General features: G+C 40.9%; 1 protein-coding gene across 1 annotated transcript in view; it reads right to left on the bottom strand.

The window, feature by feature from the left end:
- Positions 1-20046, bottom strand: part of kcnd1 (potassium voltage-gated channel, Shal-related subfamily, member 1) — a 142217-nt gene that overhangs the window by 24519 nt on the left and 97652 nt on the right. Inside the window, exon 2 of the mRNA XM_060932396.1 lies at positions 1584-1746. Within this exon, the coding sequence (XP_060788379.1) occupies positions 1584-1746 (163 nt within the window). The remainder of the gene's footprint in view (positions 1-1583; positions 1747-20046) is intronic.

The raw sequence follows: 20046 nt of genomic DNA on the forward strand, positions 1-20046 counted from the left end.
ACAGCAAGAAGGTCCTGGGTTCGAGCCCCGGGGCCGGCGAGGGCCTTTCTGTGTGGAGTTTGCATGTTCTCCCCGTGTCCGCGTGGGTTTCCTCCGGGTGCTCCGGTTTCCCCCACAGTCCAAAGACATGCAGGTTAGGTTAACTGGTGACTCTAAATTGAGCGTAGGTGTGAATGTGAGTGTGAATGGTTGTCTGTGTCTATGTGTCAGCCCTGTGATGACCTGGCGACTTGTCCAGGGTGTACCCCGCCTTTCGCCCGTAGTCAGCTGGGATAGGCTCCAGCTTGCCTGCGACCCTGTAGAAGGATAAAGCGGCTAGAGATAATGAGATGAGATGAGATGAATAATAATAATAATAATAATAATAATTTATACATTATTTGTTTGTTATTTATTCATAAATCAATTTATATGTGATACTTATTAATAATAAATAAATAAACAAACAAATAAAATGCCAACATGGGAATATCTGCCGTTCTGCCCAACAGTTGTTCTTTCATTTCATGTTTTGTTGTTGTTGCTGTTGTTTTTATTCTTCAAAGCGATACAGCGTTTTGATTTCACAAAATCGGTGAAATTTAGTTCCCTCTGAAATTGTCATTGTGATGTGTTTATTTCTGTAATATCTCAAAAAAATAAAACAGGCCATTCTGTTCTGTGTTTGGGAAGTTATTTAATTTGAGGGGGTTCCCGAGCAAATAATGTGCATGAAATCGCTCATTTCACGCAGTCAAGCAGATAGAGGAAGTCTGTGTGTGTGCATGCGCAGGTTTACCTTTGACTGTGCCCTGACAGTTCCATCATTCTGTCGCTAAACAAACAGCTGATCGCACCGAGGTGCTCGCTGACTGCAGATATTTATTAGTTTGGTCCTGAGTTTCCTTTCCTTCACAACATTACGTCTTTTCTTCTCGCTTTCCGTTACTGTAGTCGGTCTTTCACGTTTCATTCACACACTCACGTCGTCGATTTTTCTCTCCTGTTTCAAATTTGTATCCCACAATGCTTTGCACAAACGGGGAAAGCCCACCATGTGATGCATGACGGAGTATCTTGAATCGGGTCATGGTGAAGCAGGAAAAAATAGCGGAGAATTTAGGGCCACGTGGCTCTAAATTCATTAATTGTTCTATAAAAAAACGTAATAAAACTGGAAGTCTGTGATTCGAATTCAGTAGCTTTTGGTCCACTAAACAAAAATAATTGAGTGTCGGGGAAAATTCTTTTTATGACCTACACTTGAAAAATCTGAAAGGCAGTCTACCTTTAAGTATTTTGTTTTCCAAACTTTGCGATCTGAACCAGCTCCATCTTTAGTGGTTTGGGTTTCTGCTTTGGAATTGTAATTCTGACTGTCACAGAACATTTCTCTGGTTCTAAGACTAACTTCAGCATAAAAAAGGCATAACATAGAAATTCACCTGAAAACATAGGGTTTAAGTTTCTACTATTAAAAAAGGCTATTGGGTTTATCATTGACTTGTTACTAGTACTGTCCTACTCAATCCAATTACATAAAATCTGTAATACTGATTTGAAAAAAAAAAAGCTTTTACTGTTTGCACAAACTCTGTCCCTACCTGCTGGGCACGCATCTTGTCAGCCCTCTGGTTCTGGTGGTAGATGCGACTGAAGTTGGATACGATGACAGGAACAGGAAGCGCAATCACCAGGACGCCACTCAGAGAGCAGATGGAGCCGAAGATTTTTCCGGCTATGGTGTTAGGAACCATGTCTCCGTATCTGCAACATCCAACAGACACATACACTTAGACACAAGAGGTCAAGATTATAGTTTTGTACATAATGGGGGAAGGCAACTTGCAACATTTCATACAACTGTGAAATAAGGATGAAAAACTGAAGCTGACACTGTGGACTCTAGACGGAGAACTCTTTAGGCAGCCAGTTTGTGCTGAAAAACTTTCAAAAGCCCTTCTAATCAGATGTTATAATGGACATTAATGAACACTTTGTCCCTGAGATTCTTCTCATCTCATTATCTCTAGCCGCTTTATCCTGTTCTACAGGGTCGCAGGCAAGCTGGAGCCTATCCCAGCTGACTACGGGCAAAAGGCGGGGTACACCCTGGACAAGTCGCCAGGTCATCACAGGGCTGACACATAGACACAGACAACCATTCACACTCACACCTACGGTCAATTTAGAGTCACCAGTTAACCTAACCTGCATGTCTTTGGACTGTGGGGGAAACCGGAGCACCCGGAGGAAACCCACGCGGAGCCCTCGCCGGTCCCCGAACCCAGGACCTTCTTGCTGTGAGGCGACAGCGCTAACCACTACACCACCATGCCGCCCTCCTGAGATTCTTGATGGAGATATTACTCAGGAACACAGAAGGGAAAAACAACAACCAATGAGCATGTATTCTCCTGTAAACAGGGCTCAATATGGAGGGAGGGCTAGACATGAGAATATCATTCTCCAAGTTTAAAAAAATTCATCTTCACCAGTTTGTAAAACTGGAATCCCTCTCTCTATCCACTTTGGATAAATATTATGTCATTTCAGATGTACACTATATTATGGATGTTTGAATGCCATTCAAATGCCATTTAATGTTCATTCACTGCTAGTGAATGAACATTATGTTCACACGTTACATTAAGTACTAACGTACTTACAATGTGATTATATTAACCTTTACTCACATACTTCTAGCTAAGTTTCAAGTTATTTGGTCACACTTACATCAATTAGTTACGCTGATATGATGTGATATATCCAATTATATGAAATTCTGTAAATTCACACACATCTATTGCTCAGAGCTGAACTGTCTTTGTGTTAATTCTGTTAAATCATAACATTGTGTAGGATGGTGTGTGTGTGTGTGTGTGTGTGTGTGTGTGTGTGTGTGTGTGTGTGTGTGTGTGGACGAGGTCCCGGAATTTTACTGATTTTCGTTCCATAAATGATTCAGAAAGTCGACTTTGCTGAAGCTTTTATACTAATTGGATGAATTTCTTTGGGAAAATGCATATTGGTTCTTCCATCCTCAGGGATCCTAAGCTCATCTCTAATCGCCCACTCATTTAGCACAACTCATTTAGCAGAGAGAATCCTTTTAATAGCAGAGCCTGTAGCCACAGACAGGAAATACACACTCATGCTGTAATCTGTTCACACACACACCACAGCTGTGTTCTTACTATAATAATTCCCTGTCCTCCTACACACTGGTGGGTCATTAACTTCCTCATGGGGCTCGTCATGTTTTTCCTTTGACCCATAAATCAGGCTGGCAAGTCAAAAGATGACACAAGCTGAACTCAGACAGGAGAAGCCACGCTCCAATCCTCCTACATCAATCAGATGATTAGCAGCCAATCACAATGAGTCAGAATGGCCCGAGGTCTCTGATGTCATCATTGATGAAAAAATCCACAGTGCAAAATGAAAGGCAGAAGCAAAATTGCAGACAACAGCAATGAAACAAGAATGAGAATTTAGAACTGAGCAGTGACTGGGCATTTATGACGCTGATGTATTTTAAACTGTTTTATTAATGTTGAACTGACTTTAAAAAAAAAAAAAAACTTTTATTGATTTTTTTTCCTATTTCTTCCGTCCTTATATGGATTGTTTTGTTTTATTCTCAATCGTTTATATCAAACAAGTTAAGATTTTTAACGCTAAATGAAAAGTGGTCTTATTATGTTCGCCCACTTTGTGAGAGGAGGTTAAATGTTTTCACCTCCATTTGTTTGTTTGTTTGTTTGTTTGCCTGTTCCCAATGTAACTCAAAAAGTAGTAAGCGGATTTTGATGAAATTTGGTGAAAAGATTTTGAAGAAATTTGGTGAAAAGGTATACACTCTACCAATTGCCCTTTTAGTTGTTATTATTATAATAATAATAATAAGAAGAAGAAGAAGAGGAGAAGTCCATATGCGGCACGGTGGTGTAGTGGTTAGAACTGTCACCTCACAGCAAGAAGGTCCAGGTTCGAGCCCAGCAGCCGACGAGGGCCTTTCTGTGTGGAGTTTGCATGCTCTCCCTGTGTCAGCGTGGGCTTCCTCTGGGTGCTCCGGTTTCCCCCACAGTCCAAAGGCATGCAGGTTAGGCTAATTGGTGGCTCTAAATTGACCGTAGGTGTGAATGTGAGTGTGAATGGTTGCCTGTGTCTATGTGTCAGCCCTGTGATGACCTGGCGACTTGTCCAGGGTGTACCCTGCCTCTCGCCTATAGTCAGCTGGGATAGGCTCCAGCTTGTCTGCGACCCTGTAGGACAGGATAAGCGGCTACAGATAATGGATGGACGAGTCCATATCTCAGTGCTTGATGTTAACTGCTGGAGTCTGCTTTTCAAGTCAAGTCAAGTTAATTTTATTGTCAAATATGCTACACATGCTCGACATACAGCACAGATGAAATTTCAGTCCTCTCTGACCCACGGTGCAAACAGGCAATGCAATAAATAAAAATAGAATAATTGAAATAAACAATATAAAACAGTATAAACCACTCTAGATAAGAACTAGACACGCACACACACACATATATACTTTTGTTGGATATCAAGTCATTTCCCATGACCTTAGGTATCCAGCACCTTTCTTATGGTCCTTGCTGATCCCAAAAGACAAGCTTTCTGCATAGTGCTAAAGTCTGTGCTCAACTCAATTTTTTTCAGCCAACCTGAGAAGTTCGTACTCACTCTGCCAAGTACCTCTATAATGATGGGAATAATGAGAACATTCTTGCAATGCCAAATCCTCTTTATTTCATGCTTCAGTCCATTATATTTTTCAAGCTTTTCTTTTTCTTTGTCTTTTACCTGTGTATCAAAAGGGCAGGCGACATCTACAATAGCACAGATGTTGTTTTCTTTTTCCATCACTACAATATCTGGTCTCGAGTGTTCTAAAAGCTGGTCCGTCTCAATTTTGGTATGCCAAAGTAGCTTCACTTTTTCATTTTCCAGGACTCCTTCAGCTTGATGTTTGTACCACTTTTCATTGAATAGGAGACCATATTTCTTACATAATTCCCGGTATAACACTTGCATAACCTTATTACGTCTCCATTTCTTGTACTCAGTTTTTGCCATCACTTTGCATTCTGCTAAACATGGGCTACAGTCTCTTAATAATCATTATTAAGAGTAATTATTAATAATTATTAAGAGACTACAGCCTCTTAATAATAATAATAATAATAAGAAGAAGAAGAAGAAGAAGAAGAAGTAGTAGTAGTAGTAGTAGTAGTATTACTGAGAATGGCATGGTGGAACAGGATGCAGGTAGGTTTGCCACCTCCCAGCTCCAGTGTCTCAAGTTCAATCCTGAGATTGGTTTCCTGTCTTCTCCCTGTGATCACAGCTTTCCTCCAGATTCTCTGTTTTCCTCCCAGTGTCCAAAATCATAGCAGTAGGCATACATCTAGGTAGGTGAGTGAGTGAATGAGTGAGAGTGTGTGTGTGTGTGGGGGGGGGGGGGGGTTATGATGCTCTGTGATGGACTAACATTCCATCCAGGATCAATTCTCCTGTTTTGCATCCAGTATTACCAGGATTGGCCATGACCAGGATAAAACAGTTACTGAAAATGAATGAATTACTGGACCATGGAATCCCAGGAGCACTGGGTGTGAGGTCAGAATACACCTTTGACATGGCACCAATCCATGCACATACTTAGGGGACAGTTAACACATCCTGGTATGTTTTTGGGAGGCTGGAGGACACTGGAAAATCTGGAGGAAACCCACTTGGACAAGATATGGAACTCCATACAGACAGAAGCTCAAGCTCAACTTCAGGGTCATTGAACCAGTGACCCTGGGCCTGTGATATGGCAACATATATCCACCACACCAGTGTGCCACCCATAGATAAATTTGGGAAATTATGTATGAACATTGCAAGCAATGATCCTGGTCATGATTCTTCCCATACAGTAAGTGGAATAATAATGTCTCTGAAATTCGAATGTCTCCTGGTTGTCTATTTAAAATTTGTGCTAAAGTACACAGAGAAATTAAAACCAAGTCATTGTGTTGGAAATTTTGGCTCAGATTTTGGATTACTGACAGCAGCATTTATGACACTAATTTAACATTTGCTAGGCACACCCATCCTTCAACATGTTGCTCTGACAGCTGAAGCTCACTCAGCACTTTATAGCAGCCAAAGACAAACCAGGCACCAAAGTACTAAGCAGCAGCTAAAACCTCGATGTGTGTGTGAGAAAGAATAAATGAAAGAACCCTGTCAGAGTGTACTTACATATTCACATCATGTACTGTTGTTTCACCGGGAGGAATCTGCAGATGGCTCAAATTAAAACAATATTTGTCTTGATCACAGTGATGACAGGCAGAAACACCACCTACACACTCTCTGTTGTTGTGGCTATCCCTAATACTACTGCGAGAAAATTTAATTAAAGCATGTTGGTTTTGTTTTTTTTTTATTTATTTTTATTTTTTCCAAAAATAACAGTGAATCTCAGTCTCAGTTCTGGGAGATCCATGTTTCCCAGTCTCTCTCAGTGTGTGTAATAACTAATACAGTATTACTCAATTCATATAGAAAAATCAAAATGTAAAAAATGACAGAATTAGTGTTCAATGATATCATGTGACAGTTTAGAATAGGTTGCATGGAGGTTACAATGTGATAGCTGTAAAGCTAAATAATGCTATATGACCAAAATGTTTTTATTGTTGGAATCTTCACTTAGAATGGACTTATATGGCATGAATAAAGAATATGTCCATGCTCAAATCAACCTTCCATCCATAACCACTTATCCTGTTCAGGGTCGCAGGTAAGCTGGAGCCTATCCCAGCTGACTATGGGCGAGAGGCGGGGTACACCCTGGACAAGTCGCCAAATCACAGAGCTGACACATAGAGACACATAACAATTCACACTCACAGTCAATTTAGAACCACCAATTAGCCTAACCTGCATGTCTTTGTACTGTGGGGGAAACCGGAGCACTCAGAGGAAACCCACACAGACACAAGGAGAACATGCGAACTCCACAGAGAAAGGCCCCCATCAGCCACTGGGCTCGAACCCAAAACCTTCTTGCTGTGAGGCGACAGTACTAACCACTACACCACCGTGCCACCCCAAGTAAACATTTCCAAGCAAATTAGTAATAAGTACAATGAGGATTGTTTAAAGGTGCAATTTGTAATTTTTTGATGTTTCTAGACCTGTAATAGTCAAAGAATTTTAAAGATGCATCTTTTTTAAAAAAGCTGTAACTCATAATATTTTAACTCGTCAATGTTTTCCTTGCGATCACAGTTCACCTTACAGGGAGCAGTGGTTCTTAAAAAAAAAAAAAAAGGGTACAATCTGCTCCTTTAAATGTTCTGATCAAAGTATGAAGCCTACTTTATTAAAGGGGCCAACTCACCCTTCCCAGAGCCCAATTGGTTGTTTTTGTTTTGAAAACGTGTGACCACTATCTAATAACTCTCTGTGCAGCCAAACCTCCACAAATTCACTGTTAGTGGGCCCTTCAAAACCCATTTTTAATTTTTTCTTCATCTACGTGTCATAATATGTGGAAGTTTTGAACAAAATATGCCTTAATCCGTCTTTCTTTTGCGGCTGCGCACGAAACGACCGAGACCGATCAGAGTCCATTACAACCGAATTACCAGATGAAAATTGAATGGAGGGGCGGCACGGTGGTGTAGTGGTTAGCGCTGTCGCCTCACAGCAAGAAGGTCCGGGTTCGAGCCCCGTGGCCGGCGAGGGCCTTTCTGTGCAGAGTTTGCATGTTCTCCCCGTGTCCGCGTGGGTTTCCTCCGGGTGCTCCGGTTTCCCCCACAGTCCAAAGACATGCAGGTTAGGTTAACTGGTGACTCTAAATTGACCGTAGGTGTGAATGTGAGTGTGAATGGTTGTCTGTGTCTATGTGTCAGCCCTGTGATGACCTGGCGACTTGTCCAGGGTGTACCCCGCCTTTCGCCCGTAGTCAGCTGGGATAGGCTCCAGCTTGCCTGCGACCCTGTAGAACAGGATAAAGCGGCTAGAGATAATGAGATGAGATGAGATGAGAGAAATTGAATGGATCAGTCAAAAGAATTTAAAATATAGATACTTCACCAAAATATTTTCTATTTCACATTACAATTTAAGATCTATGGCTTTGGATGTTGCCGAATTGTTAAAGATTGTTTCTGGGATAGAAAACACCGACTCACTACTTGGTGCAGGGGATTCTGGGAAGGGTGAGTATGACCCTTTAAGGCAAGACACTACAAGTGAATAGTCTTCTTGTTTTTAAACAATAGTTATCACAATCAATCCTTTTAAACAGAGGCGTAGCTACAGGACAGGCAAAGCAGGCAGTAACTAAAGTCCATGAATCCCCAGAACCTCCAATGGGTAATGTACAGCACTATACCATGAACCTGACTAAACAGGTTCAGTCTTGGTTTTCAAAATGAAGAGAACGTTACCTGTCTGGAAGCCAGAAAAGAAAAAGAAGACAAGAAGAGGAGGAAAAATAGGAAGCAGAACTGTGGCAAGTGGTAGAGATAATCTAATAATGAAATAATTAAAGATGACAACTGTAGGCTCAGCCAGAAAATAATGTAACTGTAGACTGGTTTTAAGTGCATAATATTAATTATTCAGCTAGCTTTCTTGGTAGTATTCATTATTCATTACAGCTTGGTCTTTTAAGGTATACCGGTACAGTGTCTTGCAAAAGTATTCATCCCCCTTGGTGGTTGTCCTATTTTGTCACATTACAAGCTGGAATTAAAATGAATTTTGGGGGGTTAGCACCATTTGATTTACAGAACATGCCTACCACTTTAAAAGGTGCAAATTGCTTTTTTTAACAGTGACACAAAGAATAAAGATGAAAAAAAAAACAGAAATCTGGAATGTGCATAGGTATTCAACCCCCCCCCCCCCCCCCCCCCCCCAAGTCAAAATTTTGTAGAGCCACCTTTTGCTGCAATTACAGCTGCAAGTCTCTCGGGGTATGTCTCTATTAGCTTAGCACATCTAGACACTGGGATTTTTGCCCATTCCTCAAGGCAAAACTGCTCCAACTCCTTCAAGTTAGATGTGTTGTGTTGGTGTACAGCAATCTTCAAGTTATACCACAGATTCTCAATTAGATTGAGGTCTGGGCTTTGATTAGGCCATTCCAAGACATTTAAATGTTTCCCTTTAAACTACTGCAGTGTAGCTTTAGCAGTCTGTTTAGGGTCATTGTCCTGCTGGAATGTGAACCTTCAGCTCAGTCTCAAACCTCTGGCTGACTCAAACAGGAATTGCCCTGTATTTAGTGCCATCCATTTTTTCCTTCAGTCCTGACCAGCTTTCCTGTCCCTGCAGATGAAAAATATCCCCACAACATGATGCTGCCGCCACCATGCTTCACTGTAGGAATGGTGTTCTCAGGGTGATGGAAAGTGTTGGGTTTGTGCCACACATGGAATTTCCCATGATGGCCAAAAAAAAAAAATCAATTTTAGTCTTGTCTGACCAGAGAATCTTCTTCCATGTATTTGGGGAGTCTGCCACATGCTGTTGGGCAAACTCCAAATGTGTTTTCTTAAGTAATGGCTTTTTCTAGCCACTCTTTCCATAAAGCCCCGCTCTGTGAAGTGTACAGCTTAAAGTGGTCCTATGGACAGATACTCTCATCTCCGCTGTAGCTTTCCGCAGCTCCTTCAGTGTTATCTTTTGTGTCTTTGTTGCATCTCTGATTAATGCCCTCCTTGCCCGGTCTGTGAGTTTTGGTGGGTGGCCTTCTCTTGTCAGATTTGTAGTAGTGACATATTCTTTTCCATTTTGTGATAATGGACTTAATGGTGCGCTGTGAGATATTTAAAGTTTGGGATAGTTTTTATAACCCAACCCTGATCTATATTTCTCCATAACTGTCTCTGACCTGTTTGGAGGCTCCTTGGTTTTCATGTTGCTTGTTTAGTAGTGTTGCAGAGTCAGGGTCCTTCGAGAACAGGTTGATTTATACAGACATCATGTGACACTTTGATCGCACACACGTGGATCTTGATCCACTAATTATGTGACTTATGAAGTGAATTGGTTGGACCAGCTCTTATTTAGGGGTTTCATATGAAAGGGGGTGCATACCTAAATTGTGTAAATCAAATGGTGCTAACCCTCCAAAACCCATTTTAATTTCAGCTTGTAATGTGACAAAACAGGACAAACACCAAGAGGGATGAATACTTTTGCAAGACACCGTATACCAAGTATAAAAGTATTGGCAAAAGTCAATACTTTACCAAAAGTATTCTGTTGTCGGATATATGACAAAATGGTGCTTTGTCTAATTGGGACGCTTGATCTAGTACTACATCTAGCATACAGAATATAGTGCTAACACTTTCAGACAGTCATGTTTTATACTGTATGCTGTTTAGGGGATTGGCTAATACATTATATTTTTCTATTATCGTAAAGCTTTGAAAAAAGGTACATTTTTATTTCTTTATAAAGGCATCTGGGTAACATAATGGGGAAAAAAGAGGAAAAATTGCCAGACTGGCCCTATTACATTTTCCTGCCTGTAGTCTTGACAGTTTCTACAAACAATTCTGCATCACATGGCCAAGCTGAAGATTCCTTCAAGCTTCTAGATTAAGATTTGCCTCCTTCTGAACTGATCTCGAAAACAAAGCTTTTACTCCCTGACATTATCTTGCCTTCTCTTTCTATAACGTCACATTCACTCCGCTTGTCCTTTGGTTCCCTGTTCCCCCTCAGCAGCCCTGGAGTTCCTTCAGTCCACCTCCTAATCTCATTCTGTGCTGGAAAACCTCCAGTCCAGAGAAGACAAGAAGATCAGGAGATGGCCTCAGGCACCCAGATAAGGCAAAAACAGAGACTTGTAGAACCACGATGCCTGTTATACTTATCTCACTTTGCTTCTCTTTCTGTCATGTTCTGTGCATGCAGATGCTCATTAACATTACACAGTATCACCACTCTGCTGGAGGTTATGTGAAGGCCTTCCAAAACTACTCTTTCCTTGACTAAGACGGCATTAAAACTGTCATTATGTCTCTGTCGGTCATCAGTATATATAAAGCACATGGACACTTATGCAACTGCGAAGCTTTGCTTTTTGTTTTCATTTGTGTAAATTCTGAGCAGTTTGTGCAATGAACTTTGCATTAGTGTGGATGAACTTTCTAGCTTCTGTCTTTACCTCCTTTTGGTTTTGGTAATACTGATCTCGACTGTATATTGGCCTTTTCCTGACCTGTTGACCACAATATTGTAACTGCCCTTTGGACTTCTGTGTTTGACTCTGTCCTGTTCATTGTTTACTAGTTTTGGATTCTGGGTACTCATCTCATCTCATTATCTCTAGCTGCTTTATCCTGTTCTACAGGGTCGCAGGCAAGCTGGAGCCTATCCCAGCTGACTACGGGTGAAAGGCGGGGTACACCCTGGACAAGTCGCCAGGTCATCACAGGGCTGACACATAGACACAGACAACCATTCACACTCACATTCACACCTACGGTCAATTTAGAGTCACCAGTTAACCTAACCTGCATGTCTTTGGACTGTGGGGGAAACCGGAGCACCCGGAGGAAACCCACGCGGACACGGGGAGAACATGCAAACTCTGCACAGAAAGGCCCTCGCCGGCCACGGGGCTCGAACCTGGACCTTCTTGCTGTGAGGCGACAGCGCTAACCACTACACCACCGTGCCACCCGGATTCTGGGTACTCTTTGTAATAAACCTTATGCAAACAGGTCCTCATCATTGAGTCTTTTTTGGGACATGTAGCGACCAAGACACCTGAAACTCAAGCTCCTGGCTTTGAGAGATGTAACATGAAGTGTCATAACACAGCATAAAGTAACACAGTGCTGTAAAGCCCTTCTGTGTTGAGGAGAATGTGCTACTACTTTAAGTTTCCTATAATAGAAAGAATTCAACAGAAACTGCAGAGACGAACAGGCTGCCTGGCCTAGATGGCAGTCCAGAAAGGGGTCAAGGAGGTTTATGAGTGGTTCACAAAAAATGAATTAGGAGAGAGAGAGAGAGAGAGAGAGAGAGAGAGATGGAAGAGGAATTGTATAGATAATTAGGAAGAGTGAGAATAAGTGGTGAGAAATAGTCTGAGAAGAAAAGGAATAACAACAGAGAACTCATGAAAGCATTTCATTTAGCACTAGCTTCAGAATTATGTTGGATGATTTTTTATTTGGTAATGAAAATGTGATAGAAACGGGGACTGGAGGGTGATCACCAGAGAAAATGGAGAAAAAGGAAGAAGATGAGCAAGAAATAGAGAGACAAAAGTAAAAAGGAAGCAAGAGAGGGATGAAGTAAGTAGTGAGAGAGAGAGAGAGAGAGAGAGAGAGAGAGAGAGAGAGAGAGACAGACAGACAGACAGACAGACAGACAGAGAGAAGCAGAGAGAAAGAGAGATGGACAGAGACAAAGAGAGAAAATGAGAGAGGCAGAGAGAGAGACAAAGAGAGACAGAGACAAAGAGAGAATGAGAGAGAGACATGAGAGAAAAAAGACAGACGGAGAGAGAGAGAAAAAGAGAGACAGACAGACAGACAGACAGACAGATGGGGGGGCAATCAAAAACAGATTATGTGTGATTGTTTTTATATTTAGGACTAAACCCAGTGTGTCAAATGCAAATTAGAAAAACCAACAGCTTAAAGGAACAGTCCACCGTATTTCCATAATGAAATATGCTCTTACCTGAATTGAGACGAGCTGCTCCGTACCTCTCCGAGCTTTGCGCGACCTCCCAGTCAGTCAGACGCAGTCAGACGTGCTGTCACTCCTGTTAGCAATGTAGCTAGGCTCAGCATGGCCAGTGGTATTTTTTGGGGCTGTAGTTAGATGCGACCAAACTCTTCCGCGTTTTTCCTGTTTACATAGGTTTATATGACCAGTGACATGAAACAAGTTCAGTTAAAAAAATTGAAACGTAGCGATTTTCTATGCTATGGAAAGTCCGCACTATAATGACAGGCGTACTAACACCTTCTGCGCGCTTCGACAGCGCATTGATATCTGAGCTCCGTATCAATGCGCTGTCGAAGCGCGCAGAAGGTGTTAGTACGCCTGTCATTATAATGCGGACTTTCCATAGCATAGAAAATCGCTACGTTTCAATTTGTGTAACTGAACTTGTTTCATGTTACTGGTCATATAAACCTGTGTAAACAGGAAAAACGCGGAAGAGTTTGGTCGCATCTAACTACAGCCCCAAAAAATACCATTGGCCATACTGAGCCTAGCTACATTGCTAACAGGAGTGACAGCGCGTCGGACTGCGTCTGACTGACTGGGAGGTCGCGCAAAGCTCGGAGAGGTATGGAGCAGCTCGTCTCAATTCAGGTAAGAGCATATTTCATTATGGAAATACGGTGGACTGTTCCTTTAATATCTGCAAGTGTAAATGTTTAAAATTAAAAACAGGCTGCTAATATCACACTACTACAGAGACAAAAAAGACAAAAACCAAGAAGGAAAAAAGATCAATAATCATAAGCATCAGGACAACAGAGAACATGGTGCACTGTAATGATAATAAGTCACGGATAGATATGGAGTGTAGATATTAACAAGACCAATAATTCTCGACATGGGCAAAGAAAAATAGCAACAAAGAAGAAAAATAAAAGCAGCAGGGCTGTAAGGGTGAGATCATAACATCCTGAAAGATCTACAGTAAGGTGTTTACATTGAGATGTTCCACAAAACAGTCATTTATGCTGCATTTGTTTATCTAAAGCACCCGGATAACTCAAATATAATTAGGGGACGAGTCTACATGAGTACGTATGTTACATTTTTATTAATTAAAGAACAGCATACTTTTTATCACTTCATAGTTATATTTAATGTTATGGAACACCTGTGAAACAAATGGCAACAAAACATCACTGGTTACTGAGAAACTGCAAAGGCGTCCATCATGTAGACTTTCCTGGGTTGGAAACCATCCTGGCTGTTAAAAAGTGTTGACACGGGAGACTTAAACTGGAGACTCCTTCCTTAAGTGTTAAATAAAAATCTCTTTATTGAAAACTTTATGATGTCAGTGCAGTACATTTTCTTTTTGTTAATGTCGTTTTTTATTATTATTATTATTATTATTATACTTCATTTATGTGGCGTGTCTGCCATAAATGTGCCTGTGTAATTGTTACTACAGAAACGATAACATATTCAAATGATCACATTAATAAAAACCTTGTAGCCAGAACTTTGTAAGAGCTGCTATTACAGAACATTAATCAACGCTTTTTGACCAATCAGATTCAAGAATGGGTGGCACGGTGGTGTAGTGGTTAGCGCTGTCACCTCACAGCAAGAAGGTCTGGGTTCGAGCCCCGTGGCCGACGAGGGCCTTTCTGTGCGGAGTTTGCATGTTCTCCCCGTGTCCACGTGGGTTTCCTCCGGGTGCTCCGGTTTCCCCCACAGTCCAAAGACATGCAGGTTAGGTTAACTGCTGACTCTAAATTGACCGTAGGTGTGAATGTGAGTGTGAATGGTTGTCTGTGTCTATGTGTCAGCCCTGTGATGACCTGGCGACTTGTCCAGGGTGTACCCCGCCTTTCACCCGTAGTCAGCTGGGATAGGCTCCAGCTTGCCTGCGACCCTGTAGAACAGGATAAAGTGGCTAGAGATAATGAAATGAGAATGAGATTCAAGAATTCAACAGTGCTATGGTATAACTACAGATAAACCACCTGTATGCCTGAATTCTACAATATTTTATGCTTAATTGACAAACATCTCAGAAAAAATCCAGAGAAATGTGTTCTGATCGCACATACACTCTCGAAGCAGACTGGGTGAAAAACACAGGAATTTTACTTTAAATGACGGTAAATGGCATGTGATAGGCCCATATTATGAATGGCTGAATGCGGAGGAGGGAGTCTGGTCAGATACATGAGCAGGGTTTGATGAGTGTTAAACAAAACATGAAAGATGATCCAGTCATGCTGTAATGCTAAACAAGACTCTCTTTTTATCTCTGCACTTCTTTTTTTTTCTCTCAAAAGCAAAATATAGAACACATCCAGAACCGACATCCTGAAACAGCTATTTTGGGGCTTTGTGAAGTTGATCAGCTCGTATTTCCCTCAGCACAGTCAGCACACAGACAGCAGTGCAATATCACTTTTCCCACTCAGCACTTACACTTACAGTTATATCCAGCAACTGTAGTAGAGCTGCAATTAAACTGTCCAGCACTTTCAACATCTTGATCTTATGCTTGAGCATGTGAGGAGAGTGTATGCTGAAGGGTTTTAGTCTTTAAGTGAGAGAAGAGAAGACAGCGGGGAGGTACATGATGTAAACAATGCTTTATTGATTTCTCAGTGCCATGTAATTTTATATACATCATCTCATCTCATTATCTCTAGCCGCTTTATCCTGTTCTACAGGGTCGCAGGCAAGCTGGAGCCTATCCCAGCTGACTACGGGCGAAAGGCGGGGTACACCCTGGACAAGTCGCCAGGTCATCACAGGGCTGACACATAGACACAGACAACCATTCACACTCACATTCACACCTACGCTCAATTTAGAGTCACCAGTTAACCTAACCTTTATGTCTTTGGACTGTGGGGGAAACCGGAGCACCCAGAGGAAACCCACGCGGACACGGGGAGAACATGCAAACTCCACACAGAAAGGCCCTCGCCGGCCACGGGGCTCGAACCCGGACCTTCTTGCTGTGAGGCGACACCGCTAACCACTACACCACCATATATATATATATATATATATATATATATATATATATTAGTTTTGCATGCACAGTAGTCTTCCTTTATCCTTCCATCAATCTCTTTCTCACAGGATGTATTAAGGATGGATAGAGTGTGTGTGTGTGTGTGTGGGGGGGAACCAAGCTAAAAAACAATACGCTGTCTTGGCAGTAAGTGAACGTCCTGACTTCCGAATCCGCACAGCAACACCAGGCCTTTTGGATGCCATGCTAATATACATGTATATATAGTACCAATCAAAAGTTTGTACACCCCTACTCATTCATAGGTTTTTCTGTATTTGGACTATTTTCTACATTGTCAAACAGCACTGAATACATCAAAACTAGGAATGACATCTGGAACGTATATGGATTTATGTGGTAAACAGAAAAGTGTTTTAAAAATATGCTCCATATTTTAGATTCTTCAAAGTACCCAGTGTTTACCTTGATGACACTTTGCACACTACTGGTGTTATCTTAACCAGCTTCATGAGCTGGAATGCTTTTCAATTAACAGCTGTGTCTCGTCAAAAGTTAATTAGTGGACGAGTTTCTTGCCTTCTTAATGCGTTTGAGATGAAACAGTAAATAGTAAATCATAAAAATACAGTAAATAGCCCTATTCAACACCACAACTGTACAGTAGTAATCCATATTATATCAAGATCCGCTCAACTAAGTAAAGAGAAACGACATAAATCGTTACTTTAAGACATGAAGTGACTTTTAATGAAAAAAATAAGGAAAAATATTGAATTAGAAGGGGTGTCCAAACTTTTGACTGGTACTGTAAAAAAAACCAAAAGATAGATAGATAGATAGATAGATAGATAGATAGATAGATAGATAGATAGATAGATAGATAGATAATATATGGACACAAGTGTTTTACTGGGAAATACACCACTCGTTTTTTATATGAGCTGCAGTACATCCAGGACATGGAGAACCAAAACCGTGACATAAATCTCTATATATCACTCATGACAAAATCGATGAATTGATGTTTTGATAAATCTGGGTACTTTTTGTTTGTGTGTATATATAATAAAAAGAAATCACACATTGGCTTGAAGATATGAAGTTTGTCTTCTCGTCTTGAAAATCTCACATTTTTCATCACGGATCTGAGTGACATAATTTCTGATATTTTACTCCAATGACGTCACTCCTGGGCGCCACGGTGGTGTAGTGGTCAGCACTGTCACCTCACAGCAAGAAGGTCCTGGGTTCGAGCCCAGCGGCCGACGAGGGCCTTTCTGTGCGGAGTTTGCATGTTCTCTCCGTGTCCACGTGGGTTTCCTCCGGGTGCTCCGGTTTCCCCCACAGTCCAAAGACATGCAGGTTAGGTTAACTGGTGACTCTAAATTGACCGTAGGTGTGAATGTGAGTGTGAATGGTTGTCTGTGTCTATGTGTCAGCCCTGTGATGACCTGGCGACTTGTCCAGGGTGTACCCCGCCTTTCACCTGTAGGCAGCTGGGATAGGCTCCAGCTTGCGTGCGACCCTGTAGAACAGGATAAAGCGGCTACAGATAATGGATGGTTGGATGGACGTCACTCCCAGTCTTTTCCCGCTGACTAGACATGCGTTGTCAAAATGGCGACCCGGTTCAAAATTTAAATTCTTTTCATTAACTTGCTTTTTTTTTGTGGATGTGTTCATATAATATAAAGAACATCACACGGTGGCACAAAGATATGAAGTTTATCTTCTTGTGTTGAAATTATTTTCACTCATTCACTTCGCTCACTTGTGAATATACTCACCACTCAAAAATAAACTTCATATTTTCACGCAACCGTGTAAAATCATCTATGTATTAGTCTTTCCTTACGCAACAATTTTCTTGAAAAAGAGCTCCATACTGACATCCTGCTGCCAATTTATATTATCAAATCATGTCAAAAGTGCACAGAGCACCTGTAATGGCATCAAATACTGATTTTTCTAAGCCACAAGCGACAGCAAGAATCATTAGTATGCTCCAGAAGGGTTTTAGATATCAGATATATTACTATCGTTCAGTAATGTCAGTAAGCAAACACCTTTTTTTTTTTTATCTTGTGTGTGAGAGTTCTGATGAAAGCAATCCCAAAATTGTTATTTAACACGTCACGTCTCATTCAAATCTGATTTTACCAATCATCTGTGACCGGATTTAATCTTATTTGGGTAATCACTCCTGTGATAATGATTAAGGGATTAGATGCTTAATATTTAGCACACCTGATCTCCATAAACAAGTGCTTAAAATGAAAAAACACCAGTAGCATTAGCGACAAGAACACACCGTCTGATCACATTTGAACCCATGCCAACTTATTTACATACATTATTATCAATTATACAATATTTTTGTACCTCATTCATTAGAAGGTGCTGGTTGATTTCCCATAACAGCAGCTACTCGGTCTATATTAAGGCACCTGTTATCTGTATGTTATCATTTCTACAGTCACAGGTCGGACATGGATGTGTATGATAGACGGATACAGTACGCATGTAATCATTGATATTTCTGTGAGGAGAATTAATACAAAATTCTTGAAGGCATTAAGACAAAGTGCATTTTTTGCTTTATGAATTTCAGGAGAAAGTTAAAAAAGATATCCAGTGAAAGAATGACTTTTTATAGCTGCTATAACATGATAACAGGAACAGAGGCTTTCGAAACCAAGAGTCTTGGTTCTGATTGTCTTATTCAAGTCAGACACAGGACATCTTTCGGACTCGTTCGCTATTTTGGGACTGAACAGAAGTGTGTCAGACGGTAACACAACACTGTGTCAACACTTGTCATCAGTCAAAGAAGTTCAGCACTTCAGAAGTTCAGCAACAGATCAGTCAACATTTCTGTGTAGGCAGGGATATGATGTTTCTTCATACTATTGCCAACTCACATTTCTTTTTTTGTGCCAGTTATATGTGTGAAACCGTATCAGACAGAATGGTACGTTAGTCCAGAATGGTCATATGTTATTTATTTTTTCTCTTGATCTCAAGATAAGTGCTTTCTCGAGATCACGACTTGTGTATTTTTATCCCCCTGGCATATAATGTGGGGGTATATAGCTATCGCTCTGTCCGTCTGTAAACATTTTAGTTTCTGTAACATAACTTAAAAACTATTATTAATTTTTTCATGAAACCTGACAGTTAAGTGACTAGAGGAGTTGTGCCTTTTGACATTTTGGGATTTCTATGATTTTCATTTTTCCATATTTCCATGGCAACCAATTCAACTTAGGAAAATTTGGACTGGGGTTTCATGGGGGGGGGGGGGGGGGGAGATACGTCATCTCCTGATGACTCTTGTTCTCATGATAATGACATTTTTTTCACAAGATCACAACTTATCTTTCTCTTAAGGAGATGATACATGGGGCAACTTTTTGGGCAATGTTGCCCGGTAATTGTGCTTCGACACTTTCCCATTAAGACTGGCCAATGTAATTTCTATCTGGACGATTTTGAACATTTTGACCAACTTTTTAAGATCATCCAATCAGAGTGCTAGCAGCGAATCACATGACCACCTGAGAGCTTGTGAAATTTTCAACAAAGATGGCGGTGTCTCCAGCAGTGGAACGAAATAAAAAAGAGCCGACTTATCTTTTTGTGCTGGTAAGTTGTTCTGTGTAAACCCAAAGTGGTAAATTTACCTCATCAAATGCTTCGAAAACCAACAGACATCTATTTTGATGTACGCAGGTTGTAATTACCGGTAAGACATCGATTTTTTTTTCAGCTAAGTGTAAACTAACAATGTTAACTAACCACCGCTCCATAGAGACCGAATGGGATCTAGCTAACTAGTGGTGGTTTTTGCTAACATGGTTAGCCGAAAGTTATCGCTAGCTATGTAGGGAACGTTAGCTCTCTTGCATCAAGTTAAAAGTGATGGGTGGGTCATGATTTTTCTTTTTTTTTTGTGAGTTGTAATAGAGATTGTCTAACTTATCGTCTGATCTAATTCACATACAGAACATGGGTACTTGTGGAACCTGAGGATGAAACAGTACAAACTTAGGTTTGGGATCGAAAAAAGAAAGCTTTTCAGGAGCTCTGTCACTGCGTTTTCCTCCTCAGCAGCCATCTCCTGGTCAATGTCCTTTTTTTCTTTTTTGCTGAGATGAGAATTAAATGATTGTTTTTGCCATTATGTTTTTGTGATGTATATGTCAGTTATTACTTATAGTATTACGTGATTGAGGCTAGTAGCATTTTTTTAAAAAAAGATTTAAAAAGTGTTTATTATTAACAGAATATTGTATTTATTTTGA

This window comes from Neoarius graeffei, chromosome 10 (assembly GCF_027579695.1).
Source record: "Neoarius graeffei isolate fNeoGra1 chromosome 10, fNeoGra1.pri, whole genome shotgun sequence".
Lineage (NCBI taxonomy): Eukaryota > Metazoa > Chordata > Actinopteri > Siluriformes > Ariidae > Neoarius > Neoarius graeffei.